General features: G+C 38.9%; 1 protein-coding gene across 3 annotated transcripts; it reads left to right on the top strand.

Moving 5' to 3' along the window:
• The first annotated feature begins 1293 nt into the window (after window positions 1-1293).
• git1 (G protein-coupled receptor kinase interacting ArfGAP 1) lies at window positions 1294-23286 on the top strand. 3 transcript variants are annotated; one of them, XM_060887600.1, is made up of 21 exons: window positions 1294-1796; window positions 6391-6524; window positions 6600-6712; window positions 7861-7966; window positions 8189-8275; window positions 9476-9606; window positions 9733-9827; window positions 10261-10303; window positions 10867-10893; window positions 11366-11414; window positions 12227-12299; window positions 12839-12936; window positions 13610-13721; window positions 14365-14492; window positions 16647-16799; window positions 17407-17691; window positions 18910-18990; window positions 19154-19230; window positions 19374-19544; window positions 20145-20208; window positions 20298-23286. In XM_060887600.1, the coding sequence occupies exons 1-21, from the start codon at window positions 1745-1747 to the stop codon at window positions 20511-20513; spliced, it is 2295 nt and encodes a 764-aa protein (XP_060743583.1). In that variant the 5' UTR covers window positions 1294-1744; the 3' UTR covers window positions 20514-23286. The 3 variants fall into 3 exon arrangements, with proteins under 3 accessions (XP_060743583.1, XP_060743584.1, XP_060743585.1); XM_060887601.1 differs by having other exon boundaries at window positions 1295-1796; window positions 17407-17685; XM_060887602.1 differs by lacking the exon at window positions 10867-10893 and having other exon boundaries at window positions 1295-1796.
• The last annotated feature ends 580 nt before the right edge of the window (window positions 23287-23866 follow it).

Genomic DNA, 23866 nt, shown 5'->3' on the forward strand with positions numbered 1-23866 from the left:
ACATTTCATTTTTGCCCTTTCTTGTTTCAACTCACTATTTCAATTAAATATCCTAATCAAACTTAGTGGAGATTTTGTCTTTGTTATTTTGGAAACAAATACACTATAAAACACTTGTTGTTAATGGTCATTTCCATGGAGAAATCAAGAGTTTTGTCTAATTTCATAAGGGGGCTAATAATTTTGGCCTCAACTGTACATAGGAGAATTATCTCAAGTCTTCATTTGTATAAGCCACTGTGCCTTCTTTGTGAACTCACAAATTGAGTTCACTGGCAGAACATCCCAGTAATTTTTGAAAAGAAAGACTGGACACATGTGAAAGTGGCCCTGTAGAAAATCACTGTGTATTTGACAGCCAACGCAGTGTATTTGTATGAGTGTTTATGTAAATGTATTATTTTTAATAGACATATGATGGTACAGGATGTATTATTTTATCTTATTAGATTCACATGGTACAGAATTACTTTTTTTACTTTTTCTTTTTTTGAATTACAGTTTTGCATGTTCTCCCCTTGTGGTTCATGGGTTTTCTTCAGGTTTACTGGTTTTCTCCCAAAGCCAGTAGGTGACTTTGTTACACTAAAGTGTGCACATGGTGCCCTGTGATGTACTGGCGACCCATGCAAAGTGCAGACCTGCCTCACAATGACCATAATAAATCATTGAAGCTGAAATTGAGTCATCATGCTTTATGAAATCAGTGTATGCAGTGTAATGCATATGTAATGCAGTGTAAGCCTGTAAAACTGATGTGTGCACAATGCTCATATGCTGGTCATGTCAAATAAATAAATAAGCAGAAGGGCAAAAAAACCAAAACTTTTTTACACTAGTATACCAGGGAAAGTGGGTGGATGTCTGAGGGTTGTGGGTGCTCCAAACTTGCATAATATCTTGATTTCTTGATGAGAAGGCATGTTTTTGTGTTCTTTTATTGTCTAGTGGTATTTTGCACACTTGCCACATCATGTAATATATCCAGAGTAGAAAAATGGTTTTGAGAGACTTTGGGGGATGTTGGAAGATTTTTTTCTGGCAATTTTGTTTTTGGCTATTCACAGAAAAAAAACATGAGCTTAACAAACAGTCAGTTATAGAGCAAGAATGCATACAGTAGCTGTCGCTTTCTCTCTGTGTGTGTGTGTGTGTGTGTGTGTGTGTGTGTGTGTGTGTGTGTGTGTGTGTGTGTGTGTGTGTGTGTGTGTGTGTGTGTGTGTGTGTGTGTGTGTGTGTGTGTGTGTGTGTGTGTGTGTGTGTGTGTGTGTGTGTGTGTGCGCGCTGCCTCCCACTACACACTGAACCGCGAGCTGAGCAGGACGTCAGAGGGAGACAGTATGCAGCCTGCCACAGTCTACAAGCGCGCGCAGGCTGCTACATGTAAATAAAACGCCTTGCTGTGTTTTTCTGCTCGCGCGTTCTGCTTGAGATATGGGGCTCGGGTGATAATAATACAAAACCAGCAGACAATAGAGATATAAAAATCTGTATTGACTATCTCGGGCTATCGATCAAACGCTAAGGGAGTGTTTACGTGGATTAAACTCCGTGGCCGAGGGCAGTGATATCGGGCTAGAGAGCAGGGAGGCGAAGGCGAGCTGGAGCATCGGGAAGCTTCTCCGCCGGCTTCCGGACATTCGGGGCGGCATCAAAGCTGCAGTCGCTGCTAACTGATACGACGAAACTTCGTCGACATTGGACTGTAAATCGCGTTATATCGTAAAAGCTGGCTTTCCCTAACATGTCCAGAAAAGTCCAAAGAAGCGAGGTGTGTGCAGACTGCAGTGCGCCAGGTACGTTAATTTACGTTCAAATCGCGATGGTTGAAACCGAACGCTGTTTAGCTGTGACACTGATCTGGCGTCAGGAGGAGGAGAGCAGCAGGCCTGCGGCCCCTCTTACTGCAAACGGGATGAGAAACAGCTAAATAAAATAAAGCTATAGCCAGTGATCATACTCAAGTGTCCTTGTTTTTCAAATCCAGTTTTCTAGACAAACTAACACGCCGTGAACCCATCGGCTCTGATTTGACGAGTGTAGGTCGAGATTTTATGGAGCTAGTGCTTGTTGTTAGCAATAAAGCTAACCACTGAACGTTAACTAGCTATCCACTGGTTCAGCCGTGTCCCTGCGAGTTGTTTCACGTAAATAGGTTTAAAAAAAACCCTCTATAACTAGATGTGATCTATTTTTTTCATAATGTTTTCCCCATACACGATTCTATTCCAAGTAATTCCTAGTTAAAACGCAGCTAGGCTAACGTTAGCTAGCAGCCGCTGTCGTGTAGCTTTCTCTTTAAACCTTTAGAGTTTGTTTAGTTTACATTTCAAGGTATTTTCACAAAATGTGGGGTGTTTACTGCATGACTTAGAGGTGTCAGTTTTACAGTAAGTTTTTAAGTTGTTGTAGTAGTGTTGTGTGTGTATATAGTCACTTAGCTAACCTTAAAGCTAGCTAGCTCAATAATAAACCAACACTGGTTCTGTATCATACTTAACTGTCAAACTTGGGTAGCTGGCTAGTTCTGAATTGCTCTTTTATGTTTAATATCTATATTAATTTCTTACAGGAGGTGTCCTGTAGTATGATTTTTTTATTTTATTTTAAAGTTAGTCGTCTAACTTTGCTCTTACAAGTTACTGTAATTTGCCCAGCAACTTGTAACTTAAACATTAAACTGTGTGTCATGTAACTCTGGTTAATTGTATCTACAGTTTCAGGTCTATAACCGATTCTGCACATGTCCCTCTTTGCTTAACACTAACAAAGAGTGTTCTCATTTTTTTATTTGTAATAAATGGCAAAAAAATTGTCATGGCTTAAACATGTAGATTGCAATTAATTTTTATCTTAATTTCAGTCAGATTGATGCAATGAGAGAAATATTTGTGTTGTGTAAGCATCACAGCACAGAAGTACTGATACACAACCACTATTAAATACAAGATAGAGGGAAAAAATGAAATGAAATCGTTATATTTCGTTCAAACAGTTTAATATTACAGAGTTACTACTCAGTGCATGATTTGATATTACAACAATATTGTGATAACGGATGCTACACACTTTCCCAAAATGTCTGAAGCGTCACCTATGTCATAGCCACTGATGCTGATTGACAAAATTATACATTCCCCGTCAGGTCTGTGCTACATAATGTACTTTAAATGCTATATTAAATAAGACTATATAAGAATAAGAATATATTTTACTTATAGCACTACTCTTTTGGTGGTACTCTGTTAACAAACCTAAATACTGTTATATATTGTGGGTTCAGGCATTGTGATCTAATATTTTTGACACATTGCTCATCTATACTGTTTATAGCTGCTATAATTTCAGACGTACTGATGTTGCTTGACATAAGTCACATATCCCATGAAATTTACATCACATCAGGTTTGGTGTAACATCTTGCACAACAGCGCTGTTGAACTCTCAGTTCTGATCATGTTGATGATCATTTTTCTATATTAGCACAGCCCTGACAGGAGTCAGGCTATTTTTTTAATATATATATATATATATATATATATATATATATATATATATATATATATATATATATATATATATATATATATATATAAATAAAAAATAGCCTGACTCCTGTTTATTATAAATATTTATAAATATAAATATTTATATATTTATATAAATCACGGCTTTATACTAATTCCCTGTTCTAGTGCTTTATCATTATCCATATTAACAGACAATTCAGAGTAGACACACTACATTGGCTTGGGATATTAAACAGATTTAAGAGTGTTGTGCACGTTTTCCGATGGGGTAAATCTTCAGTACAGATCACTTTCTGTTTTTGTTTATAATGAAAATCTATCATTTTTTGTTAAGTTATTAAATTCAATAAACAAAAAGGAGAGACTGGTGAGGTCAAACTGTTTGTAGCTTCTGTCACATACTCACTGGTGATAACAGGATTTAACTTGTCCCCTGGAGGTTCGTTTGTACAAAGCGGGTAACTGTGGGTTAAGAGAAAGTGTGCAGTTTTGGGAAAATGTATTTTCTTACTTTGGTTTAGTAATGTTTCACAATACATCACTGTGGATTATTTTCACATAGCAAAATGCCCTATCATGTTTTATTCTAGATTTATTTGCTTTTTAAATTTGTTCAAATTATTATCGTAAATAGGGGTCTTTTGCGGCATTGGCTCTGCTTCTGTGACTTCCATCTGCCCCTTGGGGAAGGGGGGCACTTTGGCAGCTGCTCTACTCACAGCTGCTCTCTTTTCAGGAGTGTTTGTGTTTCTCAGTGTCTTTGCACTTGTATCTCTTCTCTCAGTTCTCCCCTGCACTATAATGCCTGCTGATTTATAGCCTTTGTGTTGCCGTCCCCTGGCCACATAGTGCGGTTACCTGCCTTCAGTTGTCAGTGCTGTATGCATGGTTGTAAGCAAGATGGCAGTGGGAAGGCTCATGATCGACTCTGTTACTGCCTGCAATGCTGCAGCTCTGTTTGCTGCAGCTGAGCAGTGTGTAATTGTCGCGTGTGACATGCCGGAGGAATGTAGATAATAGTGTGTTGTGAAGTAGGGTTGAGTGTATCAGCTGGAGCGGATGAATGATGTGCTGTAATGCTGATATGGAAGGATGGCTGTGGAGCATCCTGTCACTTTGTTTCATGAGAATAATCAGAGAGGAATAATTTCAGGCACATGTCTATGAAAGGCTTGGTTACAGTATTGCGTGGGTGAGTATAACTGTTTGTGTGAAACTGCAGCTAAAGTATGGTTAAGATGAACATAGGAGTTTGTGTATATGCGTGTGTGTGTGTTGTGTTCATGCAGGTGTGTGTATATTTGGCATAATGTTGCGTACTATGACAGGGCTCCAGACTAATGTTTTCTTCAGAACCATTCTGTAACATTGTGTCTGTCATACTGCAAAAAAAGAAATCCCACCCTGAATATTTTCATGCTTTAATTTAGTTATTAGCATTAAAATTTGTTTGTAGCTTCTTGTCTTACATTCCTTTACGTGCTTTACGTGTTTTGTGTTAATGCATTATTTTCAGAGCAACCAGATTCTGTAAACAGCTAAATACACACTTCGGTACGCCTTGAACCTTTACTAAATGCCAAATGATACATTGCAGTATCCGACATCAAAACAATACTATGGAAGGAAAAATTAAGACAAACGTAAATGTAATTATGTTGTTTTGCACACCAGTCCGTTGTAAAGCTCATTAAGTTAAATCTTTAATCTAATTTTCCATCATTGACTTCTGTTTTGTTAAGTTGTCACTACATCTTCACTCACACTATTGTCAGATGAAAATGTTTAATCCTGGAGACAGGTTGTGCTGTAGAAACAACATGAGATTTGCGTTATGTTTTGAAGTGTACGATTTAAAGTGTTAAGCTTGCCACATTTAAATTGATGCTGTCAGACTACAGAAGGTTGGTGTATATTTAACTTTAAACACAGGTAATATACTGACTACAAGGGAATCAGTAGTGTCTCACCTTTGAGTCCTGAAAGCATACTGATATAGTGATTGATTAACCACAGCTAAAAATTAGTCACCTCTTCTGTGCCAAAACAAAATCATTCCTTAAAATGGACAGCCCCACATCCCTTACTGTAAATGAAACATTTATTGACCTGCAAGATTGTATATTGTGCAGAAACTGAATCGAGTCTGAGACCTTGTGTGATTTATCTGTTACACTCTCACAGAGCTTCAGCTTCAAAAACAATACAGCTTGTTCTCTTGCCTAGTCTTTTACTCTGCATTTAATAACTACAGGTATTAAGATCACATGAATTTCTCTCCATTTCTTTCCAGTCATTTTTGTAGGAATGAATTTAATACTGTGTAGCCAGCATTCTTCGTTTTGTTTTGTTTCACATCTTTTCACTATTGCATTTCTGGGAAGGTGTATGTGAAACCTGGCTTTTATACCTGATGGTTAATTCCTCTCAGAATACTCTCATGGTCCAAGAGAGCACTTTCTATAAATAAAGGATTACTGTGTTCTTATGCTTGACCTGTTGCAGCATTCTACTGCACATTTTACTGCGTTTACCCGAGTGTAGCTGCAACCCTCACTGTACCTCTCTGCTGTCAGCATTTGTCTTATTTACTCCCTCAGTAACCTGTAGCCAGTGGCACCAAATAAACCTAGGGTGAATGTTTATATTAAACTACTCATGAGTAGTGGGAGGCTAACTAGTTTTGCATTTAAAACTGCTGAAAGAGAGAAGTTTTACTGTATAGGCTGCACATGCTAGATAGGTGTAATTTGTAAGTGCGATTTCATTTGAGTTATAATTTTAAGTCTGTTAAAAGCAGTGCAGCTGAAGTTAAGAGATTTAAATGTGGTTTTTTTGGGGGGTTTCTCTGCCTTGTCAGATCCGGGTTGGAGCAGTATAAACAGAGGGGTGCTGATCTGTGATGAGTGCTGCTCTGTGCACCGGAGCCTCGGACGCCACATCTCCATCGTCAAACATTTGCGCCACAGCGGCTGGCCACCTTCCTTACTACAGGTAAACCACCTGCACACCCAGGACAAGGCTTGGTTAATGCAGTCAGGGTCTGTAAATTCTGTGTGCATATTGCAGATGGTGCAGACGCTGGCCAGTAATGGTGCTAACTCCATTTGGGAGCATTCACTGCTGGACCCTGCGCAGGTTCAGAGTGGTCGCAGGAAACCTAATCCACAAGATAAAGTCCAGTAAGTCGGATGTTAATATCCTGAACATGTTATATATTGAGAGTAAAAAGCAGTACATGATTAAGTGGGTTTCAGTTTAATGGTTAGAAGATATCCCTTTTTGTTACTCATAGTATTGGGGTCATTATGAGACTCTATTCAATTTGTCATTTCCTGTGGCAAGGTTGTGTCATTTCAGACAGATAGTACTACAAGCTGTATCACTCAAGCTGAGATAATTTGCTGTATAAGGGCTTGGGTTGTTTAAGTAGAAGTACACTTAAGGTTAGTATCCACTAGGTTTTATTTCACATACAAAAGAGCTACAGCTGACTAATTGTTAGAGGATAATTTTGAAGAATATAGTATTCTGGCTCAGTGCTGTTTGTTTCCACCTCGTGTTGTCTGTAGACATTTTTCTTACCTAGCGATTGCACATTGCAGTGTCAGTTGCTGCTGTGTGCAGCGAGCAGTGAACTCCTGAGTTTTAGGATTAAAATGTTGTATCTGGTTATTCAAATTGTAGGTAGATGCCGCAGTACATCCTCTTGACATTTTTGCAGAGCACAGTTTGCGGTCGATGTGCTTTGCATCGATCGCCATCATTAATTGTGAATTAAGTTCAAATTGCAGTCATTTTGTTGCCATGTATTCTTTAACACAACACCATACAACAGGCTCAGGTCACATGGTACTGGATAGTGGTCTTCGAAAATTTTTTGAGGATGAATAAATGAGCACAGTATCAGAAAGATACCTGATACCAGTATTGATATCAGTGCATCCCTAATTTTAGCAGATATTGTTTTAAAATGAAACGACACTGACAACAAAAATGCCATCTTCCTTATGCTTCTATCAGTCAGTCAAGATAATATTACCTGTGCAGTTATAATATATGACGGATTAGATAAAACGATGGAACGGATAATAAAATGGACAGGGCTGGGAATGGGGTCTTCTATTAATTTTCTTAGAAGTACATTGGGAAAAATAGATCTAATAGGTTTACTAAACAGAAAGATGCGAAGATTGTATTGACTGCCATGGGTAAATGGAAACTTGAGAATTTTCTGCTATGTTTTATTTTTATTTATTAACCAGACTTTGCCTGTTTTATTGGTGTATGTAAATAATGTGTCAGTCATATTATTTGCTTCTTCCTAAAGCCCCACCAAGTCAGAGTTCATTCGCGCCAAGTATCAGATGCTTGCCTTTGTCCACAAACTGCCATGCCGTGATGATGATGGGGTCACCAGTAAAGATCTCAGCAAGGTGAGGAAATGCTGAAAGGTCAGCATAGCCTGATGAGAGGCACATCCTATCTCCCTTCTGCTCTCTACTCCCAAATGAGGAATTAACAGACAGTCACAACAGGAGGCACCTTAATGCTCTTAATGAGGTCGTGCTTTAAAATAATGCAAACGCTCTCTGTTGTGTAGCTATGATGAGAAGATTCACAGAAACACATTCTCTCTTTCTGTCTCCTTCTTACAGCAACTACATTCGAGTGTGCGGACAGGAAGTCTGGAGACGTGTCTGCGGCTACTGTCCCTTGGAGCCCAGGCCAACTTCTTTCACCCTGTAAGTGTTAATACTTGTAAAATGTGGACTAATGAGATCTTAGTGACTCTCTAAAATTGGACAAGGGTGTTTAAATGAGACCAGAAAGTCAAATTCTCCACATGGATTACAGTTTGCTTGATTAAACTTGGATGAAGGAAACACTGTTAACACTCATAACTTACTTCATAGCTTACTTCTGAACATACTTAAGCGAAATATTATGTATTAAAATGAAAGCATATATGTTGTAAAAAACAAATTCTATATTTCTGGCTGTTTATTTATTGATTTATTTATTTTACTGTTTTTAATTTATGAATTTTACACATACATCCTCACTTTTGTGCTTTTGTAATCTAATGGGTTTGATTGTGATGCAATGTGATACATATACATACTGTGCTGAATGACATTTGGTCATTTGGAGGGCTTTAACCTTGGTCCTTTATCCTTGTGCACTTAGTAAAGCATGGTGAATGATCTGCTACATACTTAACGGTCATACAGGTTTCTTAACCACTAACAAGCTGGGTGTCACTCTATGTAAAATATCTATCAACAGCAGGTAGTGCCATCTAGCCTGCATTGTTTTCATAAGCTTTAAGATGAACGCTCGTGTTACTAGTTTATTCATTCATTCATTATTGCAGTGACTAGTTTGTATTAATGATGTTCACTCTTCCCTGTTGCCTGTTGCATATGAGACACTTCCGACCTGTCAGAAGAATATGATGAATATGAGCAAAATAACCAAAATATGCAATAAAATAGGCAGTTGCTATTTTTATATTGTTTATGCTGTTTAAATCCATACGGTCACTTTTAAGAAATATGAGTTAAAAAAGAAGTTTTCACCCCTTTTATTATTTTTAAACACTAGAATAAATTTAGGATGCACCAGTGGTATTTTTAAGCCTTTGCTTGCTGCCCTGTGGAAGTTCTTATTGTACTTTCCACTGTTAATATTTCTTCCTCCCCTGTTGACATGGCATGTTTCCATCAAAATGTAAACAACTTTCTGAAGGTTCTCAGGATTTTATAATATAAGCCCAAACTCTACACAGTCATGGACACAAAAACAAACATCAAACAAACAGATGTATGGAAAATCAGCTACATTTCAGCTCAGTATCTGTAATACACTAATGTCAGCTCAGTAGCCTGGGTTGCTGTAGCTGAAAGCTATTGTTCTCTCTCCCTTTCTAACACTGATTACAGGAGAAAGGCACCACTCCTCTGCATGTGGCTGCTAAAGCAGGTCAGGTCCTGCAGGCTGAGCTGCTTGTGGTGTACGGCGCTGACCCCGGTGCGCCGGACATCAACGGACGCACACCCATGGATTATGCCAGGTACACATGGACTTAACAATCCCCTGGAAATCCCCTCTCTTCTTGCCTTATTTTATTACTCTTGCTACTGAATTATGCACATTTGCTGCCTTGCCTCAACCCCTATTGTGTGTGTTTGGGACACAGGCAAGCGGGTCAGGTGGAGTTAGCCGAGCGCTTGGTGGAATGTCAGTATGAGCTCACAGACAGGCTGGCTTTCTATCTGTGTGGGCGCCGTCCAGGTAAACTCTCAGCTGCTCTTATAAGAGTGGGGACTGACCTCACTCTGGAATAAAAATCTTACTTCAGGATTCCCAGCCAGGTCTGGAAAAAAGAATTTAAGGCGTTTCCAGACCTAAGAAAATAGGGAAACAATTTGGAATACTCAAGATGCCAAAACACAAATTCAGACATAGGGTTATTTTCTGCAGCAGTTCATGTTTCCTTTTTTATAATACCATTCAATACCATTTAAAGTTAGCAAACCAGACATTTTTAAAGTTATCAAGAAACCTGAGCTTAAAAAGTTTTGAAATCAGTATGGAAAACTTTATGGAGCCTGGCAAAGATTTGGCTTTTTTGTAATGAGAAAAGGGCAAGAATCATGTATGAGTAATGCACAGTCATAAAAGATTTCATAATAAGCTGCAAATTTTATTCTGGTTTATTTTGCAGATCATAAGAATGGACATTATATCATCCCTCAGATGGCAGACAGGTACAGATTTGTGTGTTTGTGACTGGATATTACTTGAATACATTTCTGACTTGTGTATCTGTACAAGTAGCATTATGTTTGATTTTGAAGTACATGCTTTGAATGCCACTACATGGTTTGTACATGTACAGTCTACTACTGTACATGTGCTTTCTACATTTTACTGCTGTCTTGCAGTAGAGACACAACACTGAGCTTCTGTGCCAGTGATTGTATTTGAGTGTGTTGTCCAGCAGGTTGCGCCATGCTGTCAGTCAGTTGACATCAGTGCTGACTCCTGCTTTAAAGCTGACTGCTGTCTCTGCTGCTCACGATATTTGACAGTCACACTTAACTGACCTGTAATTCACCTCTTTCTCACTTCCTCTTTCTGTCTCTCTCTCATGCCCCCTCTCTCTCTCTCTCTTTCTCTCTCTCTCTCTCTCTCTCTCTCTCTCTCTCTCTCTCTCTCTCTCTCTCTCTCTCTCTCGCTGTCCTGTGTCTGTGTATATGGATATCTTCCTTTGGCTGTCTTTCTCATACATTCTCTGTTTTCTCCATCTTGCTGCTCTTTGTGGAGGCAGAGCGCGCCCTAAGTGCCCAACACAGAGGTATCTCACCTTCTTCTTATTCCCCAGTCCATTACCTCTCTTTTTCCTTTTCCTTTTCATATGTCCTTTATTTGGATGCCAGTGTCTGGAGAGATGAAGCAGGCAAATTGGGCACTAATTTTTATTTAGATGGAAACTTAAATATCTGTGATATTTCTAATCAGTTATTTCAGTGTTTTTGTATTTTTTCTGCTTTTCTACCACATGTATCTGATCTTGTATCTGTTGGTACCTCAACAGCCAATTTTCTAAAGAGACACAGTGTGCTATGCCTGAAAGAAATTCATCAAACCTGAGCTCCTGCTCTGCCTGTTTTGTTTTCTTTCTGACCCTGACACAATCCTGCCCCAATGTCATGTTCCATCCATCCACCCTCACCTTTTCTCTTCCCCCCTCTCTCTCTCCTCATCTTTCTCTGTCTGTATGTTTCTGGTGTCCTTTTACTCCTGTGTCTGTGTCTTTGTCTGTGTAGCCTGGACCTGTCTGAACTGGCCAAGGCCGCCAAGAAGAAGCTTCAAGCGGTGAGTGTTCGGGACGTTGACCTGTTGGCCTCTTTTAGCCCTTTTTCCACTGACGAGATACTGGTACTGCTTCTGAAGCCGCTGTCTGACCTAGAACCATGTTGCTCTTCTCCACCACAATAACCAGTTTTCAGATGCCAGAATTGACCATGGTTATGGTCTGAAACTATTAACTTATAATACCAGCCTGTTTTGCCCCCATCAGGCTGATTGCCATAAAAACAACTTGTGAAACTCAAAATAAGACCTGAGTGCAAGGGGTTTAAAGGTTATTATGTAACAGACCATTTTCTGGCAACAAACTGAATGCGCTAACACCAACAAATCCAATAAATTTCCATTTGAGAAGTTCCACACTTAAAAATACATAGGTCACAGCTTCTGATTTTGGACAAGAGAATATATTCTCTGTTAGATTTATAACTTTGTTACCTGCCCTATGGCTGTTATTATTACGGCTTGGTAAAACTCTCACGAGTTTGCACAAAAGTTTTGCTCTAGCATCAGCATGGTGTCAGTGGAAAAGGGTTCTTTGTTATGGCATGAGCCCATGTTGACAATTTATCAAAAAAGTGCTAGATGTCTTTTCAACGCATTGGTGTGACATAGTGGAAGTTTTGTAAATACATATTTAGCCAGTTGTTTAGTCTTTAAATGATTTTTAGTTTGTGCTGTTTCTGTTTGCTCCTGTATGTGTATACCTCACTCCTGTTTCTGCTTACCTTTGTGCTTCTGTAGAGCCTCAGAACTTCACTCTGGTGTCCTCTGAAATTTAATGCCATGTATTGATATTTTGTTTGTGTCACACACAGCTAAATAACCGTTTGTTTGAGGAGCTGGCCATGGATGTGTATGATGAGGTGGACCGCAGGGAGAATGATGCGGGTATGAGACTTTCTTTTTTCTTTTTTTTTTCCTCCACAATTTTTTTCTCTCATCACTTGATGTTGTATAAACATTGACTATAGAAGGCACTGGCCAAGCTGTCCAGCTGCAGGGAAGGGAGGGAGGCTGAAGGAGGAAGAGAGGGAGGGAGGCAGGAGAGAGACAGAGAGAGCGAGAGGGAGAGAAAACAAGTGAGTCAGAATGCCTCAGGACTACTCTCCTCCTCCTTCTCTTTTTCTTTTTCTCTTGCTCCCTCCTTCCTCCTCTGTGAGGCAGGCAGGAGTCGTGGCAGCTGGGGTAGCAGGCTGAATCTCTGCAGGTAAGAAGCACTAGGTAGAAAGCAAGGGGCCACACACAAGCAGGCAGCTTGTTTTATTTATTTATTTTTAAACTGAGATTTCTTTTAACCACGCTGCGTCTGTGTAGGACTGTGTATGTGGGCGTTGGGAGTGGGTGATCAGTATTGCCATGTACTTACTTTTAATATTGAACCACATTTTTCTTTCTGCTAATGCTCAGTTTTTCTGTAATGCTCACAGTGTGGCTAACGACTCAGAACCATAGTACGCTGGTTACTGAGAGGAGTGCTGTTCCCTTTTTACCCGTCAACCCTGAATATTCGGCCACACGCAACCAGGTAATACACACAAGTTTGTCGTCAACCATCCTGTTGTGAAGCGCCAATGAAAACGTGGGTGAATAAGCCCTTATCAGGTAGACTTTGAGGAGGAATCCAGCCGGAAAAAGAGAGACAGAGCTGCCTTGATATTTGGGCTGTATGAAGAGAGGAGTAGTGCGGTACATAAAAGCCCAGGTCTAAATATAGTTGTGGTTTTACAATGACATAGGGCCTTTGCTAACCACCGCACATAATGAAAGAAGGAGAGGAAAAAAGGGCAGTGTGACTGGTAGCCTCTTTTGCTCAACATTTCCACTTTTACTCTCTCACTTTCACTTGTACTCTTTCTTGCTTTTGTTGTAACACTGCCTTGACTGTAATAAAACTATTGTGGATCTACATGAGCATATTTTCCATCCGTTTATTAGCCAATCAGTGCATTTCCTGTTTGCTGTGTTTTGTGTTAACAAATCTTGTGGGATTTTCTCACACACATGCAACTGGTCAAACATTGTGCACACTGCCACATCAACAATATCATTGTTATAACTGCATTTTTAGCATTTTTATGTCTAGATATATTTTATATTAAGACTCAGTTCTGTAAAGGAGGTATGACTGTGCTAAGCATATACTGTATGTTATACAATTTGAATCTGGCAGTCTCAACAAGTCAGTTTCTTCTCCACAGGGCCGACAGAAGTTGGCACGATTTAACGCACGAGAGTTTGCCACACTAATCATTGACATTCTCAGCGACGCCAAGCGGCGACAACAAGGCAAAGGCCTGACAAGTCCCGCTGGTAAGAGATCGTTTATTCCTTTCCCATAGCTTAAAGAAACAGTCCTTTTTTTTTTTTCAACCAAATATCTGTATAACATGTGTGATTATATGTTGCCATAGGAATTACATGAGATCATTTCATTAACTCATTAACTTATCTTTTTATATATATATATATATATATATATATATATAAATATATAAATATATATATATATATATATATATATATATATATATGACTCCTAAAAGCTCATTGTGTCATGGTGTTTACCACTGAAGACCAATTCTTAATTCAAATCTTCATGATTCAAAAATTTATAGGTATTAAAGTGCACAAAGGTAATCAGATTCTAGTGCACTGGGCATTTACTCATGCCACTTACTTACACTAGAACCCAATTTTCTGGCCTGGAGTTCTAATGAGACTAAAGTTTGGGTAAATAGGTTTTTGGGTCTTTTCTAATTATAGAGAAAGGTGTACAAATAATTTTCAGTGGTAATTGCACATGTGCTGCAGATGATGGGATATCGTATTTTCTGTACATACTAGCTTAAAGTAATGAAGTAAAACTGGCAGCTTGACTCTGAAATGATCTTGCCAGCTCTGTCTCTGGGTGTCTGTGTGTGTCTGGGTGTTTTACCACTGCTGTGTATTTCAGAACCTTTAGATGTGAGCCAGGCAGACGATGACCAGCACGACTATGATAGTGTAGCTTCTGACGAGGACACAGACAGTGAAATAACTGCACAGAACAACACCAACGCTCAGCGCAACAACCGTGCTAAGGTCAGCTCTTCAACATGCACATAAATCTGTGGGAACAACAGTGGCTTAGTGTGAGTCTCCACTTTTGTTTGAGGTTTTGTGCTTTTATATCAAGCAGTGTAAAATATAGCAAACATGTATCACAATAGTTAAAAACATGACTTTCTTAAATATTTTGCCAACCAAATATGTTGAAATTTTGCTAACAAAACTCCTACATGTGAATCGGTAAAGGGATTTCTTATGACCAGCGTTAAGTCTTTCCTTCTTCAAAAATCATCTAATCAGTTTATCTTTGTAGAGACTGTAAGACTATGGTAAGCTCTAATGTTTCAGAAATATAGACACTGAGTATATTCTAAGTTGGTTCTTCTTTTGGTTTGACATTCAAAACTTGTAGTTTTAGAAGAGTTTGATGTGATGATTGTATACTATTGACCAGATATTCCTGGATGCCTGAAAATGTAACTAACATTAACACACACATCCAATCCCAACATCGTAGTTGAAAAATCTGTATGTAGCTCATTGTTAACAAATAGCAGTGTAGCCCATGATAATGTTAGTCCAAATGCAATCCTTGAACTATACTACATAAGTAGGCCCTTACATTTTGAACTTTATGTCCTCAGGATTTCTCTGTAGACAAAATGTGCAGTCCTATTTTCTGTCATCTGACATTATAACAGTTAGCTACCTAATATCCACATGAATGGACTTGGTTATGATTAACATTATCCAAAAAAAGAAGCCAGATATGATCAGTGCGAATCTAAACACTGTCTTCAAACCGTATTGAAATGAACAAGTCAGCACCAATATATCTTTGAAAATATTTAGATCACTTGATTCATTTGATTATGTTAAAGGGTCTTATTTCTCCTTGGGCCCCAGGCTACAACTAACATTAACCTGTAGCATATTGTAAAATTGCAGCACTCTAATACTAGATTTAGCTAATGTGGTCTATAGAGCAGAGCACTACATCTTGCAGCCTGTCCCAGCATGCATTGCAGGAGAATTTGCAGCCCTACCTCATACTTGTAGAATGATGAAAAGGCCGAACATGTAATGATGACAGTGAGCTATTGTTCTGCAGCTGGAAAGAGGAAGCTGTGTCTGAACACGCTCCCTCCCCACACAGGAAATGGCCTGGCTGCGCCTGAGAGAACGCTTCTGATCCTGCTTAGTCCAAGAGATTTGCTAGCACAGTTTATTTATAAAACCTGTTTTTTAAATCTGTTTTGAATATTTTATTCATGGAAAAGAGACCTAAGGGGAGAGAAAATCTTAACTTGCAAATCCTAAACACTGTGATGCTGGTTTAGAGACACACATTGATTATTATTTAAAGATTTAGGTTTTTGGATTATTGTAGTTTCTAGTAGATGAATGCTGTTACAAACTACCGGGGGGAAGAACATTCATAACGTGGGATGTGCTGCACACTTCTGTGCAGATTTATATCATGGCTGCAAGTGCCAAGTCAATATATCTTTAGAGAGAATTTATGGCTGCATCCCAAATCACATAACGTGCACCAAGAAGTATGCCTAAATAGTAAATACCCACTGGTGTCACGACTGAAACTATTTTTTTCCGTATAAGTGACTCAGGATATAATTATCTGTTGTATTTTCCACAATATTACAGATGCATTATTAGAATTTTTTTAATTCTAAGTAGCAATTGCAAGAGCCTCTTAGTGTGTTTTGAGATTATAGAGGAGAAACTGATGCACTAGCGGTTTTGTTACCACTGCAATTGATTTATCAGACCAAGATTGGACAGTATCTTAAGGCCAATAATTTCTTTATTTTATTTGTCACTGAATGAATGGAGTCTCATATAAAGGTTTCATTAAATATTCTGTTTCATATATGTTAAAGCTTTTGGTTAGTCTATTTAAACAGCATGGCCAGTGTTTCCCACAGACCTGAAATATTTATTCATCTTAACCCTCTCTCATCTTTCTCTCCCTCTCGCACCCACAGACATTTCAGCTTTTTTGGTGTACCACTTGTCCACTGTGATTATAATTAAACGCAACATTTATATTGATATAATAGTTTTATATATACGGTTTTATAAAGAACATTACATTATTGCAGTAGACTGTGGGAAGCACTGGTGACGTGAAGTACTTTCATTTATTTTGATATTTATTTGTTTCAGAGCATGGACTCTTCTGATCTTTCGGATGGACCTATCACGCTGCAGGAATATCTGGAGGTGAAGAAAGCCCTGGCTTCTTCTGAGGCCAAAGTCCAGCAGCTCATGAAAGTCAACAACAACTTGAGTGAGGAGTTGCGGAGACTTCAGAAAGAGGTACTAGCATGTAATCAACAGACCTGTATGATCAGAGACAGATTGCTGAACAATTGCAGCCCCTTCTAACCGGTCAAAATCTAGCCTCAGGCCAAACTGTTGTTCATGTATAGTCTGATCCACACTGTTTGCTGAAATGGCTGTGTAGATAAGTAAAGATGATGAACTGGATATTTTATGTGGGAAAAAATCAGGTATGGAAGATAAAATAATTAGATATTTTTTTTGTTTGATGTTTGCTATAGCCTGTTTGTTTTTGGAGTCTTCAATAATTCATCGATGGACACTATTTCTCTTGCTCTTACAAACAAATACTGAAACATTATGTGATATTGCAGTCCTGCCCAACACTTGAACAAGTGTGTACACACTCCCATCCATATGTGATTACATTATGTGTTAAACCCACCCTGAGAATGACTTCTATCCACTCACATACACACTAATGCATCTATCCCCCCTCATTATGATGATGTTCTCTCAGCATGATGACGCCCTTACTTGTACCTCCCTCAAACCCTTTTGTTGGAACGACTCTTTGTGTTTTATGTGTTTTGTGTTTGTCTGTGTGTGATTCTGGCTGACCCCCACCCCTTCGTCCCTGTAGATTTCGCGGATGCAGACGGAGAACGTAGCTCTAAGAGGGGCTCAGGCTGGGCCTGCGGGGGCTCTGGGGGGTGGCAACACGGCCCTTTGGCCCATCGGGGTAAGAGGAGGGGCAGGAGGAGTGGGCAGTGGGGACTCAAGCTTGGCTCCACCCTCCTCAGCTCCTCTGCGGAGGGACAGACAGGCCTTCTCGATGTATGAGCCTGGAGTGGCCGCCCCCAAAGCCCTCGGCCCAGCACTGGACTCCCTGAGCAGCCACCTGCAGCCCCTCAGCTCCAGTGTAAGTGTGAGTGGCTCACCTGATCCCTGAACTCTGACCTGTTTGACCTCTGTGTTAACTGTCAGCTTTCCTATCTCTTTTTGTCTGGGTAGCCTGCCGCTTTTGCCTGGGCACCTAACACTACACACTGCTCTTTATTGCCACCTCATGGTCACACATCAACACATTTTGCACTTCCATCATTGAAAATTACTCCAGATGATGTATTATACTGAAAAAAGGTTGTATGTTCATGATCAAGATCATGAACTTATTTTTTGGGAATAGAGGTAGTGTGGGTGTTACTTTTTTTTTGGGATCGCTAAACATGCCAAGAGGTGCCGTCTCAAGATGAGCTTGTCTTGTGCTGGGAATGTAGACTAATTGGTTCATGGAATGTATATGTGCTTGTTTGTCTGACCAATAGACTGAATTGGTGTGAATGTCTGGTTTTCTTTTCTCTTTACCTTTTAATGGCCAGGTTGTCATTACAGGATGCAAATTGCGAGTTGGCATTAACACATAAAAGAAATACTTACCACCATGGCTGTGCTTATAAGAGACAGTATCACAAATCTTCAGTTGTATGCCTTAGATAACATCAGTGTTCCAAATATCAGCTTCCAAAATACAGAAAATATGTTGAAATGAAATGGATATTTTAAGTGATGGGTCAAAGCATGACAGTACTCTGAAGATATATAGTTTAATTATGCTTAATATATAGTTAAAAACTCCTGGTGGATGCTTACTCGTGAGTTGTGTCGTCTTCTTTGCTGGAGGTTGCGTATTATTGTGCAGTAATGATTTTTACACTTTTAGATTGGTTGAAATTCTGTCTTTTTTTTATGGTGTGGGTTTTTTTTGTTTTTGATGTTTTTTTATTTTTTTTATTTTGTGTTTTATACATTGAAGTTTGTGCTGTTTTTGATTGATTTCTTAAATAGACTTCTGCAACCCTTTTTCCCATGTTCTGAACTCACAGGTCTTCCAGTTGAATGTTTTTTGATTCTTTCTGTTTGATTCTGTCTGTACCGTTCTTCTGATTTTAACATTAACCATATCTTATCTTTGTCCCTGCTTCCTTTACTGCTATACACTGAATCTGGCAGTACATTTAGATCACTATAGAGCTTGACTTACTTTTCTTGGAGCTCCGCAGAGGTCTTCCTTCAGTTTTTCACCTGTCTTTATGGCTTTCTCCAGCTTTGTCAGTAAGCTTGTGTTGCTTGCTCCAATTTTTAGGTGCGAAAAGGGGCTACTGCAGGCCCCACCCCTTATGGTGGACCACACATGTCAGCCTCCATGGAGATGGGCCGCTATATGGTAAGTGAGGAAAAGGAGTGGTAGTGAATTCAATCCATTCAGGCCAAAGACAATCAAAACCATGAACTAAGCTAGTTTATGGTTTTGAATGACTTTGGACTGAATTGATTTAATTTGTAAAGTAAACTGATGTCCATCTGACATACTGTTATCTTTGCTTTAGCCCCCTAAATTAGAGAAGCATGGTAGTGGCACTGACAGTGACTACGACAACACTCAAACATATGACACTTCCATTGGGTGAGTTGAGCCTGTTTTAGATTTTTGCTCATTTTTTGCACAAGCCTTAAATTGTAGGTTGTTTTATAAGCTTTCTAACAATCATCAACTAGAGTAAGTGCCAGTGGTAAGGGCCATTTTTGTGTGGGTGTGTGTGGGCACAGCATGGGCCGCAGCAGTGAGGAGGAGAGCCGAGCGGAGGTGGAGGATAGTGGAGATGTGGGAGAGCCAGATCCCACACTTCCCTGCACAGAGGATGTCATCCTGAAGACTGAGCAGGTCACCAAGAACATTCAGGAGCTACTGAGAGCAGCACAGGAATTTAAACATGACAGGTGGGAGCTTCACCCAGACAATCACAAAATAGGAAGGGATCCTGCATACCGTTTGTTAGTGGCTATTTAATAATAATTAAATAGTAATAATTTTACATTATTATTCCATTCTGGCAAAAATTGATATATTTTGTCATATAACAATTTCCTGGGTTTGATTAAAATTGCAATTAGATACAAGTTGAAAAATGAAACCTTTGATTTAAGATTGAATTTTAGTTGAATTTTAATTATAGATAATGAGTGACTTCCATAAGAAACACGTTAGTGTGACAAGAATCCTGTTAAACCCATGCATTCAATTAAGCTTGTACCTACCTGCTGAATAACTACCTGACGCAGTCCTATATGGTACATCTCTCCACATTTTTTATTATTGAATATTTAGACAACTTGCTTGACTAGTCTGAAATTTATAGTAAAAGCTATATGGTTGATTCCCCAGAAATATTGCATTATTATTTAATATTTTAATTTTTTTATTTGCTTGTTTCTCTGATGTTTTTTTTTTGTCTAATCCTTTTTGACTGTTTCTTGTGTTTTAAATAAATGAACTGTTGTGAATTTTGTGAGTAACACAGTCTGTGAACCTGGTCTTAGTTTTGTTCCATGCTCTGAGAAGATCCACTCAGCTGTGACAGAGATGGCCTCTCTCTTTCCAAAGGTCAGTGAATGTCACCTCTCTACCTTTTAGCTCATTCCATCAAACAGATCTGAGTTTCTGACCTCAGGGTTTATGCTGTGTGCCCTCAGAGACCAGCTCTGGACGCTGTCCGCGCTTCCCTGAAACTGCTGGGCTCTAGCGCTTCACGTCTGCAGGTGGAGTGTCGCAAAGCTGCGCCCTCTGAGCCTTCAGCAAGCGCTGTCGATTACCAGCTCCTCACGCAGCAGGTCATCCAGTGTGCCTATGACATAGCCAAGGCCGCTAAGCAGCTCGTCACCATCACCACACGTGAGAAGAAGCAGTGACCTGGCTCAGGGTTTGATGGGTGCAAGGACATAAAACAGAAAACAGAACACACTGGTGGTGGAGGAAGGAACTGCAAACAAACAGTGGGTTGGTGAAGATGAGGAAGAAATGGACAATGGAAAAGGATGGACATAAATGGAATGGATGTAGAATGTAGGGCGTGATGACTGATTTCATGAATGATGATAAAAGTAAGAATCATGTGGGGCGGGGGGTGGGGGCTGGGGTGAAAGAAAATATATGGAAGTAAATGGATGCTCCATGCAGGTTGCACCACCAACGCAAAGAGGCGAAGCTTATGGGAGACCCTTATCAGAGCGATTCAAATCATCTCACGTCTTCTCTTAATCTTCTGTTATTGGGATCCCTCTTTACATGCAGCTTTTATTCATATCTCTCTCACTATTTCTCTCTCTCTCTCTCTCTCTCTCTCTCTCTCTCTCTCTCTCTCTCTCTCTCTCTCTTACTCTTTCATTCTCTTGCTCTGTCTCAGTCTGTCTTGCTGTCTGTCTCTTCCTTACACAGTTAAATGCTGATGTCTCGAATGAACATCATTTCTCTCACACACACATACACACACACACACACACACACACACAGAGAGAGAGACACACAGACGGTCTGCTCTTCATCAGATTATTTTTTTTTTTATGTTTGTTGATTTATGTCTTCTTTTATATGCCACTCCATTGGCCTTTACCTCTTGGGACAAAATTGTAGACTTAAAAACACTTACACTGGAATTATTGTAATATGACTAGTTTTTTTTATTATTATTACTGTTATGGTTATCATTGTCATCGATGTTTGTTTTTTTCTGAATTTTGTTGAATATGTATTGTTATTGTTGTTATTATTATTTTTTGATATTTCATTGTATATCACTTGGCCGAAAATGGAAACACTCAGCTTTTATTCAGTATTCGGGATAGTCATGATCTTACAGAACACACCTTGTACTCAAGGAAGACGTGTAGAAATCTTGTATGTCTGCATTCACCATAACCAAAGGAAATAGTGATGGTAATGAGGACACGGTAGCAATGATTAGCAAAATATTTATCAGTGTCTGAAAATAAGGTCAGCTCTCATTCTTTTGGTGATGGATAGATTTCTTCATTCATCTCACAATTCAGAATCCTTCCATTGTACAATCATATCATAGAAGCAGCAGGTTTGTTGGCTCATGTGTTACAATGCCTGCGTTTAGGAACATAGAGGTCCACTCTGGTAGGACGGTTCCTCTCCAGTTCTTCCACTGTACTTTCTTTGAGAGTATTCATTTGGCTTCTTAACTAGTGTAGCAAGTTAGAGAATTTTGATGTGAACTTTTTTGGACCAGATTTTTTTCTTCTGTAAAAATATCAGATTGAGTGTACTTCATGTTTATATTATTTTCTTGATTGGAAAGCATGTGTACTGTCCGTGTAAAAATGTTATATAAGCTATACGGATGTGAGTGCTGATGGTGAAAGGAGACCATTAGTTTTCACTATCCAGGCACTTCAGCAGGTTACAGTAATGGGAAAAATGACAGCTGTGCTGTATAAAATTCTCCCCAAGTTGATTTTGGTGTCATAAAGCCAGTGTATATGAGACTATAGCCAGCAGTCAGGGCCCCCAACCTCCTGTTGAATACTAGCTATAGAGCTCATAGTACAACCAACTTATTTTAACTGATTACTCCTCAGTATCATGGGGTTAGAAAACTGGAGCTTTCAAAACATGCATACCAAGCACTATTAATGTTTTATAATACTCAGGCTTCTTTTAGACAGCTTGTCACATTACGTTTTCACAGATGCCTGTTTAGTGTTTATTCAACCAGAACTTTTCAGTTCTTCTTTGGACCACATCCATATTTCAGCAGATGATTGGTGTCGCTGACCAGACAGCTAGTAAAACATTTGTCTTATCTTTCTGTCTAGGCACAGTCTGTGTCCCATCATGCCATCAATACTTTTTCAGTGTTATATTTTTGTTTTTGTGTTTCTCTTGCCATTATGTAAGCCTTAATCTTACTTCTCTCACCTTCTCTCAATTTGCCCTGATGTTTGCAACCATTTCATGCACTTGCCTTACTTCTTTTTCAGTTTGAGAATGGGATATTGTTTCAGACAGCCATTTGAGAGGGTTTAATCATTTACCTTGTACTTCTGTTTGTTTTTTTCTTTTCTTTTTTTTTTTAATAATTACATGGCATCCTTGTGTTCCTTCTGGGTAGTGCAAATGGAAACAAATCAATGAGTATGTGTTACACATAAGTTTGCCTTTTCACAAGGGTATTTCACTGTGGCTCTTGGGAGATGTTTTACCCAGTTTATTGTGACCATTGTTAAGAAGTTAGCACCTGATAAGATGGAGTGTGTGTGTTGGGAAATGGGAGCCTTAGCACACACAGACTTCACGATCTATCCAGCACAATGTTGGGCTCCTTTAGTGTGAGTTCTGTAAGTTTCATGTCAGCCTTGTCCCACAGCCTCATGCCATAATATCAATACAATACAGTCAATACAAACAAGTATAAAGCCTGCACGCACACTCACCACACACAAAACATCCACATCTTACTTCTGCATAGTCTCTTCTTTAAGTCAGTCAGATACACTGCACTGTACTCATTACTGTTCTGAGATGGCTGATGGGAGAACTTCTTTTAGCAGCGTCAATTGTACAAAATAAAGAAATAAACTAAGCAAAAAACAATAAAATCATGATAGAAACTCGTAAGCTGTACATTTGTAATAAAGACAAAATGGTAATTGTCCTAAATGAATGCTTATTTGTATATATTTTACTTGTCAATTTTGTGTTTTCCTTTCTTTCTTTCATAATTCAGGAACTGGAATACATCTGAAAGTTTAGCTGCACTTTGTTCAGACATAAAACATTGTAAAACAATGGTTCTTTAAGTGGGGTCCAGAAACCCACAGGTACAGGATCTTTTATTTATAAATAATGGCAAATTAACAATAATGAATTCTGTTGTATTTAGTTGGAAATTTTACAAATAAAAATGATAGCTCAGAGGAAATCCATAGCCAGAATATTAATGTATACATTTGAATAATGAGCATTAGATTAAAGTGGTTGGAGTAGTTCATAAAATAAATCTGTGCTGTATTTCTCTGGTACAACATTTGAGAATCCTCGATAGAAACAGTGACTAAATCATGTACTAAATTTAAAACACTTAAGGTTGAATACCATATAGCTGTGGAATAACATATAGGCCTGTAAACTTTACATGATCATAGAAATATTTATGTACAAAATATGATTTCATCCAGAATGATGGGGTCTCATAAAATGGATAGCAGTGATTAGCCATTTCACCTTATTTAGATATAAA

Source organism: Tachysurus vachellii, chromosome 15 (assembly GCF_030014155.1).
Source record: "Tachysurus vachellii isolate PV-2020 chromosome 15, HZAU_Pvac_v1, whole genome shotgun sequence".
NCBI lineage: Eukaryota > Metazoa > Chordata > Actinopteri > Siluriformes > Bagridae > Tachysurus > Tachysurus vachellii.

What these genes read in the sequence shown, in the direction of transcription:
- git1 (XM_060887600.1), top strand. Translation starts at nt 1,745, where the DNA reads ATGTCCAGAAAAGTCCAAAGAAGCGAGGTGTGTGCAGACTGCAGTGCG. An exon ending in CCGCAGGGAGAATGATGCGG is followed by an intron (nt 12,300 to 12,838) that starts GTATGAGACTTT and finishes TAATGCTCACAG; the next exon opens with TGTGGCTAACGACTCAGAAC. An exon ending in TGCGGAGACTTCAGAAAGAG is followed by an intron (nt 16,800 to 17,406) that starts GTACTAGCATGT and finishes TCGTCCCTGTAG; the next exon opens with ATTTCGCGGATGCAGACGGA.